This window comes from Phlebotomus papatasi, chromosome 5 (genome assembly GCF_024763615.1).
Source record: "Phlebotomus papatasi isolate M1 chromosome 5, Ppap_2.1, whole genome shotgun sequence".
NCBI classification, from domain to species: domain Eukaryota; kingdom Metazoa; phylum Arthropoda; class Insecta; order Diptera; family Psychodidae; genus Phlebotomus; species Phlebotomus papatasi.
Genome location: NC_077226.1, coordinates 673,303 through 684,948, shown reverse-complemented (window position 1 = coordinate 684,948; position 11,646 = coordinate 673,303). Strand labels below are relative to the sequence as shown.

Genomic DNA, 11,646 nt, shown 5'->3' with positions numbered 1-11,646 from the left:
GAAATTAACTTTTCGTAAATTAAGATAACCCGTCAAATAATATCTGCAGATATCTTTAAGATTTCTGTAGAGAAAATCTACACCTCTACAGAATATCTGCAGATAATTCTGTAGATATTCTTACGAATTTTATTTGGGCTTGGGACAAAATTCGTCAGAATATTTCGGCAGATTTTCTGACGAATCTCTGACGAATTTCTGTAGATATTCTGCCGATTTTCTGTAGATTTTTTCTACATTCCAGACTTTCCAGACAAGATGTGTCAGAAGAGATGGAAAAATTTTTCACTGAAGTTTGCAAAATTCAATGAAGTTATTTTTTGTGATATCACGGTGTTTATATAAAATAAAGAATTCTGCGACGCCGTGTTACAAGTAGAGAAAAGTGAAGTGAAAACTTTAAGCAGAGTATCGACCTAAATTTCGTGTTTTTGTATCATTCCATGGGCGATTTTTAAAAAATTAATATTTTTGCTCGCATCTTTTTACTTATTTAAAATGTTTAATCGGTAATGCTTGTTAAGCAGAGCATACCATTTTCTTTATAACTCCTACAGTTTCTACATAAATCAACAATATTTTTGTGAAGTAATGGACACTATGCCGATTTTCTCGGCAGAAATTCTACCGAAAATCTGTAGATTTTCTAGCAGAAATTCAGCAGAAAATCTACAGATTTTCTAGCAGAAATTCAGCAGAAAATCTACAGATTTTCTCTGAATACACTGGAATATACCGTTAAAATTCAAAAAACCTCAGAGTAAAATCGGCAGGTAGAATAATGATTTGACGGGACCACAATTCACTTTTTGTATTGTGTGTATCTCTCTGGAATGAATTACCCAGATAGAGAGTAAACGGCGATTGATCCAAGCCTTTGTAACGTCTTGACTGCTTCTTTTTCTCTTCTTTTCACTTCTGTTAAACTGTACTGTCCCCTCCCTGGATTATACAACCTGAGAAGGAGCATTTCCACCGTTTGGCTCTGGAGTAGGTTGGTCACCAACGCTGAGACGACGGTGGACGCAAATAATTTCCTGCCTGTAATGTTGCCTCTAAGAAACACACAGTTTCAAGGGCAGATTTTCATTTAAATAAATAAATAAAAAAAATAAATTCAGCGGATTTAGAAAGCGCTGAAATGGAAATAGAAACGCTGAATTATAGAAACAAATGAAACACTTATATTTTTGCTTCAAGAGATTTATTCGTTCCTGCTGATCCTTCTGACTGAAACGCTAGGTCCATCGTCCTATTCCACTGTAACCGATTTGGCTAGGTTCCGTGGACAGTCAACATTGTAATTGAGCATGTCAGCAATGTGGTAGCTCAGCAGTTGCATTGGAATGACCGTTAAGATGCCTTGGAGACAGTCAACGGTTCGTGGAATCTCAAGGACACGTGAGGCATAGGACATTGTCTTCTCATCGCCTGCTTCGCAGATGATAACAGGACGTCCCTGACGGGCCTGTACCTGTTGTAGGGCATTCATGCATTTGTCATAAACTGGATCACGCATCACAATCATCAGTACGGGCATTTGATCGTCCACTAGAGCCAATGGACCATGTTTCAATTCTCCCGCCATTATTCCTTCGCTGTGCATATACGTCAGTTCCTTAACCTAGAATTTTTTTTTTTTTGGGGAACGAGAAGAAAAAGAGAAGATCTTTCGAAATGATTTTTTTTCTTAAATTAATGGTTCTTCTATTGATCTGACCTTGAGTGCTCCTTCTAGGCATGTGGCAAAATTGTATCCTCTGCCCATTATCAACAGAGATTTATGTTGATAGAGATCTCTTGCTAGTTCCCTAACTTTCTCATCCAACTCCAGAACTTTCCTAATGTGTCCCGCCAAACTGGCAAGACCACCAATAATCTCATGACGTCGTTGCTGCAGTGATAGCCTATCTTCACTCATTACCAGGGCAAACATAACCAAACTTATGAATTGTGATGTATAGGCTTTTGTTGAGGCAACACCAATTTCGGGTCCGGCATTGATATGGACACCACAGTGACTTTCACGACAAATTGAACTGCCAACGGTATTGGTAACACCAACAATTAGGGCACCACGTTGCTTACAATATCTCAAGGCCATCAATGTATCAGCCGTTTCGCCACTTTGACTGATGAAAAAACACACATCATCACGGAAAATTGGTGTATTGCGATCGAGGAAATCCGATGCCAATTCAACCATCACCGGAAGTTCTGTCAATTCTTCCAAAAGTTGCCTCGTAGCAACAGCTGAATGATAACTCGTACCGCATCTTGAAAAAATAATATTTTAACCGCTCAATTGGAGAAAAAAACAGCGCTGAATTGAAGAAATTCACCGCTGAATTGCAATTAAAGGAGTTCATATGAAAAAAAAACACATCTAAATTGTATTTAGAAGCGCTGAATTGAAGAAATTAACCGCTGAATTGCAATTAAAGGAGTTCATATGCAAAAAAACACATCTAAATTGTATTTAGAAGCGCTGAATTGAAGAAATTCACCGCTGAATTGCAATTAAAGGAGTGCATATGAAAAAAAACACATCTAAATTGTATTTAGAAGCGCTGAATTGAAGAAATTCACCGCTGAATTGCAATTAAAGGAGTGCATATGAAAAAAAACACATCTAAATTGTATTTAGAAGCGCTGAATTGAAGAAATTCACCGCTGAATTGCACTTAAAGGAGTGCATATGAAAAAAAAACACATCTAAATTGTATTTAGAAGCGCTGAATTGAAGAAATTCACCGCTGAATTGCAATCAAAGGAGTTCATATGAAAAAAAAACACATCTAAATTGTATTTAGAAGCGCTGAATTGAAGAAATTCAGCGCTGAATTGAACATTACCCAATTAGCATAAGACGCCGGCAGCGTTTTATCTCCGGAATGTAATCCTTAATGCCACCCAAAATTACAGTTTGATTGTCAAAATTAACACGACCACGCATTGTATTGACAACGGATTCTGGCTGTTCAAAAATTTCCTTCTGCATAAAATACTTATAGTTGCCCTTCATTATTTCCTGAATTTCCATTTTGAGTGTCGTTATTTCCCGTGCATGTGGATCATCGAGGCATTTTCGTAACCTATGAATACTTAGAGCGCCATCTTTGACAGCTGCTACGTCATCATCCTGCATATAAGATTTATTGAAAAAAAAAACAGAATGTAGAACATGATATTAAGTCAATAAAATCACTTTTCAGCGCGCTGAATTTAATTTAATGAATTAGTATTAAATTCAAAAGAGTGCAGAACGTTATTTTAAGTCAATTGAAAGAGCTTTTCAGCGCGCTGAATCTGATTAATAAATTAGTATTATATTCCAAAGAGTGCAGAACGTTATTTTAAGTCATTGAAAGGGCTTTTCAGCGTTCTGAATTTAATTTATAAATTATTATTAAATTCAAAAGAGTGCAGAACGTTATTTTAAGTCAATTGAAAAGGTTTTTCAGCGCGCTGAATTTAATTAATAAATTAGTATTAAATTCAAAAGAGTGCAGAACGTTATTTTAAGTCACTGAAAGAGCTTTTCAGCGCGCTGAATTTGATTAAATTGATAACTCACCTCAAGATATATCACCCGATTTGTATGTTCAATGACAGCTGATGCATCTGATGCAAAAAAATATTCCACTTCTTTATCTTCCAATGGCATAAATTCACTCGTACTCTCTGTTCGGGGCATCATCGGTACATCTCGGCCGGTACCATGGGGTCGATGTTCTGTAACATTTTTTTTTTTTGGTAGAAATATTCGAAAAATATATATTAGTTTTATTTATTTATTTATTTAAAATTTGTTATAATTTTCATTGACAAGAGAAGCAAAGCAATAATAGAGAGACTATCGCTTTTTTTAAATTTTGTTTTAGGGTAAGGTTAGGTTTTCTTTTAGTCATTCTATGAATTTGCGATATATAAAAAAAAAACGGTAGTCTCGAGCAAAAGGCATCTTTTGATAATTAAACATAAACAATAATTTTTGTCAAATTCCATCACCTTTGTGATCATTTTTTTTTAAATAGAAAAATGATGTTTATTTGATGATTTTATGAGAGGTTATTTTTAAGTTTCAGTGACAACCGATAGAGACAGGAGAAAAAGATTTAAAAAAAAGAATGTAAACAAAAAAATGTGGTTAGGAAAGCCAGTCACCTTGGATTTCAAAAGACTATCGATGGTAGTTACCTGGATGTTGTGGACCATCAGCGTCTATTTTTTTTTATTTTTTTATTATTTTGGTTTGTGGGGTCGTTAGAGCCGTTTCAAATTTAAAAAATTTGATAGTCAAAAAAAAGTTTTCAGACACAAAAAGGTGCAAAAATTGATTTTGTTTTTAGGTTAAGCAACACACAGGTTGATTTGGTTGATGGATAAATCATAGAAGTAGAAAAGAAAAAAAAAGAGATAAAAAAGATAAAAAATAAATATTAAAAAAAAATTAGAACATAAAAAAAATGAATTTAATTAATAAAGAAAATGGCATCCAAAGGTGTTTTGTGTGTGTGTGTGTCTTTTTTAGTGATAAAAATTCCAAAAGAAAAAATTGTTTATTTTAATTTTTTGAGGTTAAAAAATGTGGAAAAATGACACTGCGGATTTTTTTTTTTGGTTTTGAATGTGAGGTTATGTACCTTTGTCATTGCTCTGACAGCTCTTGACAGCTGTGGTGTCATCTGGATTTTTGAAGGAGAAATCTTTTTTTTTATAAAAAATATTTTTTGTGAGGAAGAGTGGGGGAAGAGGATGGGGAAGAGTATTTGCTGTTTCATTCTTCTTTTGGTTCTCATCCAACGATGGTATTTTTTTTTTAATAAATTTTTTGTGTTTATTATTTTTGTCATAAAAATTGTTAGTCAAAAAAAAACACAGAAAAAAAAACAAAAAAAAAAGACAGCACAGATATAAATCCTATTTCAATTTTTTTTTTGGTGGCCAAGAGACAAAGAGAGAAAGAGAGAGAGATAATAATAATAAAAAAAATATAAATTCAATAACAAAGTAATAAAGTGGGCCAGATTCGACGTAATGACGTAGATACTTTTTGGAGGTTATGTCAAAAATGATCTATTCGTAGTCATCTGTTGAAGATACTTCGCGTAAAAACACGCACAGCTTAAGCACAAAACGGATAATATTGCGTTTAAAAATCACGCATAGCTTAAGCATTAAACGTTTATTATTCCACTTAAAACACAAACAGCTTAAGCACAAAAGTTTGATATTCTGCTTAAAAACACGCACAGTTGAAGTACAAAAAGGTTGATATTCCGCTTAAAAACACGCATAGCTTGAGCATAAAACGGTTATTGTGCCTAAAAACGTGCACAGCTCAGACATGAAACGGTTAATATTGCGCTTAAACACACGCACAGCTTAAGCACAAAACGGTTGATATTGCTCTTAAAATCACGCACAGCTCAATCATAAAACGACTAAGAATACTCTTAAAATCACGCACAGTTCAATCGTAAAAAGGTTAAAAATTCGCTAAAAAATCACGCACAGCTCAATAACAAACGGTTAAGATTACGCTTAAAACCGTGCCATGATAGATCTGTGCGTGATTTTAAGCGCATTTTCAACCGTTTTACGATTGAGCTGTGCGTGATTTTAAGAGCATTCTTAGTCATTTTATGATTTACCTGTGCGTCATTTTAAGCGCATTCTTAACCATTTTGTGATCGTGCTGTGCGTGTTTTAAACATGATTTTGGATAGCTCTTAAAAAATTAAAAAATATAAAATTAAAGGAATTTTTAAAAAAAGAACTAGAAAAGCATCGTGAGAATTTTACGGAAGAGGCTTTTTTTTGACAAAAACAAATTGTGAAGCATAGGTTTCAAAAGAAAACGATTATGGAATTTGAGTAAATATGAAAACAGGGTCAATAAAAAAAAACCAGTGATAGCCCAGATAAGCTTGTGGTAGCTGATATTCTTTGCAGGTGACCTCGAAATGTGTGCAACTCTGAATGCGTGAAAATTGGATTGTGAGTTGAATTTTGGGGGTAAGTGTTTTTGCTATTTGACCGAATTTGATGACTAAAACCCCAAATGAGAGGTTAGGTACTTACTTCGTAGCTAATATCAAAAATAAATAATAAGTTTGAACCTTTTTGCATTTGATTTTGATAATAACTAAAGCACTAAAAGACCACAAGGTAATATCTTTCATCGTTTGGCCTCTAGGAATCCCGGTAGTTAAAAATCAAAATAGGATCTCTTCCTCTTCCTCTCATTTGTCTCTCGGCATTTAGATAAAACATTTAATTTTAAAAAAATCTAAGAGCTGCTTCTGCAATATTTTCAAACAAAAAATAAATAAATAAAAAGAAAAGCAATTACTTACCTTTTCCATAGAGAATGGGAATATGATCTGTAGCTAGGCGAGTTTTAGTCTTGATGCCAACCAACAATGGACTACCTCTCCTTGTGGCAACACATTCTCCCGGAAAATGTTTAGATTTGAAGGCAAGGGCAAAGGCACCTTCCATTTGCTGAATTGTCTGTTCAACCAATTCCCGGAAGCTACAATCCTTGTCCTGGGTCCACAGATGATGCACCAATTTAGCAATAATTTCCGTATCGGTATCCGATTCAAATGTATAATTGCGTTTGGTCAGGAATGTCTTGACTTCCTTGTAATTGGTCATGATACCATTGTGAACAACAACAAAACCATGATGATCATCCGAACGCTGTGGATGACTATTGCGTTCACTTGGTTCACCATGAGTGGCCCAACGAGTATGAGCGATACCCACGTGAACTTCACGAGATGCCTCATCCGGGGCACTAGTAAACACTAAATTGTACGGTAAAACGCCAGATTAAATCGACAACAAAAGAAAAATTAAATAAAATAGTGTACCTTCAGCAATTGCATCTTCGAGAACTTTAACTTTTCCGGATCTCCGGATAAGAATCATATCTTGAGCATCTGCCGAATCAACAGCAACACCAGCCGAATCATAACCACGATATTCTAACCTCTTAAGACCATTCACAAGGACATCGAGAACTTCACGCCGCGTCTTTGGCGTTAGATAATTCAAGTATGCAAAAATTCCTGCAAATAACAAAAAAACAATCACAATATTTTACTGCAAAGTTGCAAAATTTTATGAAAATTTCATCAATTTTTCAATAAAACCAGTGATAAGCCCAGATAAGCTTATGGTAGCTGAGATTCTTTACAGTCTACCTCAAAATGCGTGCAAATCGGGGTATACTTGCACTCGGAATACGGTTAAAGGAACGTCTATTGACACTTTAAGACAGAGGTGTGCAAGAAACCGTTGAAACCGAATTAACGTCAAAATAAGTTTGTTATAGTAGCGTTTTGACTGCTTTAAGAACTTTCATAACTTTCCTAACTGATATCTTCTGTTATTTCAAAAAATGTTTCTGTTTAATTATTAACTTATACAGTGCCCGTTCCCTAATCCGGATCGCCGTAATCCGGACGAGTTATCAACGGTTACATTTAAAATCATTTTGAGGTTATGTATGCACGTGCCTTCAGCAATGAAAATGAATTATCCTGTAATGTTTTTGTTTAATAAATGAAATATAATAGCATAGAATTCTCTTAATTATGTCTTTTTAATCTTGATTAAAAAGACTTGATTGCTAAATTAATATTCGAATACTTGAAGCACCAAGGGGGATTACTTGATTTAGATTTTTTTTAATAATTTCATAGGAAGGGATACTACTTTCTCTACAAACATTATTGGCTATTTCTATCCGTGATTTTACTCTTCTTTTTTTTATTACTAGGGCGAAAGTTTAATAGGGGAAGTGTGCCAAATTTCGGACAGCTTCTAATTTCGGCCATTTTGAGTGTAATTTCGGCCATGCAAATAAATTTATTACAATTATGTATGTAATCATCGAATAGTCAATGAATTCATTTTGTTTTTAAATATTTATTCATTTTAGGATGTATTAACACAAAGACCGTTAAATTCTAGGTATAATTTGAATTTAAATTGCGTTGTAAAAAGTCAGTGTGGAAAGAGTCTCATAAAAAAGTGACAGATCGATTGTGTTTCTAGCAGTTTTGTGATTTGTTGTGAAGTGCAGAAGGTTTTTCTTCGGTGTTTTTCATGAAAATTGATTAGTTTTCATTAAAGATTCTTTATGTTTATGTTAATAGTGAATCAATCTTTAAATTCCGGGTAAAATTTCCCAGCTGGATCCTGTATTTCACGTAAAAAAGCAGGGGGATGACATTAGCTCTGAAAAATGCGATCAGTTTTAGTGTAAATTTTTCCCAGTTTTCGTACTCGTTTCACTAGATATCTCCAAAACCGCGTAGGTTGCAAATTTGAGGTTTTCGGTTGCCTATTCTATATTAAATTGGCTTTTACTTTATATTTGTATTATTTGCTAATTCCTTCTACAATAACAGAAAACAGCTAATAAACTCAAAAGTGTTTTCGGCACCCTAGAAACATATGGGAAACATAGGAAACGTCATGCCCCTGTAAAAAAGTATGATACTTTGTGAGCGTCTCTCCGAGGGAGCGTGGTGTTGCATATTCCGGCAACATCTTTTGCTTTCCTAAATTTATTATTCATTTTAATGTTCTTTTTTTTTTAATTTCTGAATTCTACAATGTCCAGAGAAGAAAACTATCGCTTCTATAAAAAAAGATGCTGTGGAAAAGGCATTGGAAGAGTTCAGGAAGGGCAAATTGCTACGGGTTTTTTCACGTAAATTTGGGATGCTCTTCTTCAGGTCTTCAGGACAAATTACACGGAAGATCTCAGGGCTTACGAGTCAGTTAAACGTATTAAATTAAATAATAAACTCGTTCCGTTTGACGTTTTTAAATTTTCTATCCGTTGCGTCACAAAATGTGGTCAGAAAAAAGGTGGCCGAAATTTCACTCAAAGTGGCCGAAATACTACCCAAAGCAATGTCCATATTTTTATTAATTTTTCAATATTTTAGGAAGTGATTTAAAAAAAAAAAACAACAAAAATGATGAACTAGTCTTGATTGCATTTCAAACTTAGGACTTCGGTGCTTACATGCAACTATGCCGAAATTTGGCACACTTACCCTATTTTTTTCATGTAACATGTGGTTAGGTTATATAAATTTACTTTTTCTAAATACGACATTAATAAAAATTTTCTTCTATAATTAAGTGATGGAAAATCACCTTCGGCCAACACACTAGCAATGGGCGTGGATTTAAATGCGCCAGTTGCTAACCGTACTCCTGTATTATAAACTCCATTGAGTCTATTTAGGAACTAAGAAAACAATCCCAATATTTCACTGCAAAGTTGCAAATTTTCATGAAAATTTCATCGATTTTTCAATAAAAAACAGACACCCTTTTCAAAAGGTTTTGTTCAAAAATTCAATTAAAACCGATTTTGATGATTTTGGGCTCTTTGAAAAAGTGAAAAGCTATGCTAAAAGTGTACCTAAGTTCCCCCAAATGATAAACCCATTTTTCCGTTGGGGAAATAAAATGTGGAAGACATTTTCAAATGAATCATTTTCTTATCAAAAAAGATTGAACTTCCTCCAAAGTGGAATTTACAGCTCTGTTTTTGTTGAATCTCAAGTGGAATTGTAGGAAAAAAATGTTCATGAAAATATATTGCAAAATTTAATTATTTTTCTTGCGAAATATTTATCTGATATTATTTTCTTATCTATCACTTTTTTGTTTTTTTTTTTTTGTTTGTCTGTGGCAGGAAGTGAAAAGAGAAAAGACAATTTTTTACTATCTCTCTTTCAGTTCTTTGATTCATTAATTAATAATTTTTCTTTTTCATGTGTGTTTATTAAAGGTGACTTTCCCAAATCAAGGTGATCGATCGAATTGATATACAATATTTCTAGTAAATAGTAAAAGAGTTTATCGAATGAAAAAGAGCCTTCCGCATTCACTTGAAATGCGCGCGAAACAATTTTTTTTTTTTTCAAAGGTCAACCGGCACGAAAGAAAAAAAACGGGTTTGGCTTCTTGGATATAAATTTAAACTGGATTTTGTTTTAATATTAAATACCCAAGAGAAGAATGAGGAAAAGATTTAAAAATAGTTTCGACTACAATTCAGAAGTGAAATGTACTTATGTTATTTTTATTTGAATTTTCCCATCAATTTTCTCTAAAAGAAAATCCATCAGATATCTCTAGAAGCCTTTTAGTGTATTTTCTTAGTTTTCCAGAACCATGGAAATTAGTGTATTCTAAGGAAAATTGATTTTCTTTTTTTTTCTCGAATTTTTAATAAAGACAGAAAGAGGGAAACTTTGAAGGGATTTTAGGGAAATTTCTTAATTTACTTAAATATTTCCAAGCAAGAAATTAAAGGCCTTTGAATGCCCTATTATTCTTTAAAACATTTTTAGTACACAAAAGTAACATCAGAGGCACTGTAGCCTGAAAATAGGAGAAGACAGGTAGGAAACTTTGTAAGAAAATTGTCTTTAAAAATTAAAATTTTTATTCTGTATTTTCTGTTTTTTTTTCTTTTTGTGAAAAAAACATTAAAAAAAAACTACACTTATTTTTTTCGTGAAAATTCTAAATTTACCGTGAAATTAATTATAAAACTAAAAAAATTTAATATTTTATTTGAAAAAAAAAAAATTTCGGGAATTTGTCATGAATTTTGTAAAATGATTTGCCCCTTTTAGAAGCTCTGTACAAGTGAAAGTAAAATTTGTGGGCGCCAAATCAATCCTTCTCTCTCTTTTATCTGTCCCTCTCCGTCCCTCTTTCTCAATGGAAAGCAACCAAAAAAAAAGGGTTTTCAATCTACGTGGCGTACGCCATATACAGGATAAAAAGAGAGGGAAAGTGTGACAGATGCAAAGAGACAAGAGAGAGAGAAAGAGAGACAGGATTGTAGTAATAAAATATGAGTAAGAAGGAAAAGAGGAAAATACTTACCGCACATTCTGTTGCTGTCTCTCTTCCGGGGATGTCTATTTTTTTTAATTTCTTTTTTTTTTTTTAACAAAATTGACACTTCACACTAAACAATTTTTTTTTGGTTAAAACGAAAAACAAAATTATTTAAAAGAAATTTAAAAAAAAAATAAAATGACTTAAGTACTTGTTTGAAATTGGCAAAAAGGCAAAAATGACTTTGTATTTGTGGTAAAATGAATGAAACACTGTCATCCGGAGGAATGCTGGAAAGTAACTGGACACGAATTGGGTTTTGGAAGAGAAAGAGAGCCTCTTGGCTTCGAAACGGGCGCGCGCGAATAAAATTTGTTGTGGGGAAGTGAAAGTATTGTAGGCACGTTCTCCCACCCCTTCCCGGCACTTAAATACGTGTTGGCGTTTTTTTTTGTGTCTTTGCTCTGTTTTAGTGTGCTTTGGGGGAGAGGGAGGTTTGGTGGAAATGTCAAATAAAAAATTTGCATCTCTTGACGTGATTTAGGCGCGCGCGCGCGCACACAAAAATGGCGCGAAAATCATAAAATTCCCCTAAATGCAGACTAAACAGAAAAATAGCAAAAAGCTGTCACTTTGACACATCTCCACTAGAGATGTGCGCCGAGAAAGATTCGGCGGCGGCGGCTAACATTTAAAAATTCGTCAATTAAATCAGCATTTGTATCAGATATATATTTAATCCGATTTTTA

General features: G+C 33.7%; 1 protein-coding gene across 2 annotated transcripts; it reads right to left on the bottom strand.

Moving 5' to 3' along the window:
* Positions 1–1,187: 1,187 nt before the first annotated feature.
* On the bottom strand, positions 1,188–11,539 carry LOC129808725 (glutamine--fructose-6-phosphate aminotransferase [isomerizing] 2-like). Of its 2 annotated transcripts, XM_055858511.1 has the most exons (8): positions 10,942–11,539; positions 6,885–7,082; positions 6,363–6,818; positions 4,201–4,224; positions 3,578–3,735; positions 2,856–3,142; positions 1,721–2,276; positions 1,188–1,624 (listed from the first exon to the last, which is right to left on the bottom strand). In XM_055858511.1, exons 1-8 carry the CDS (start codon positions 10,946–10,948, stop codon positions 1,253–1,255), a joined length of 2,058 nt encoding a protein of 685 aa, XP_055714486.1. In that variant the 5' UTR covers positions 10,949–11,539; the 3' UTR covers positions 1,188–1,252. The 2 variants fall into 2 exon arrangements, with proteins under 2 accessions (XP_055714486.1, XP_055714487.1); XM_055858512.1 differs by lacking the exon at positions 4,201–4,224.
* Positions 11,540–11,646: the final 107 nt, after the last annotated feature.

Bases quoted from the DNA above. Each gene is read 5' to 3' on its own strand.
- LOC129808725 (XM_055858511.1), bottom strand. The intron at 4,225-6,362 runs GTAAGTAATTGC...AAAAAAAAATAG, and splicing joins TCCCATTCTCTATGGAAAAG to ACGCTGATGGTCCACAACAT. The intron at 1,625-1,720 runs GTCAGATCAATA...AAAAAATTCTAG, and splicing joins GCCTAGAAGGAGCACTCAAG to GTTAAGGAACTGACGTATAT.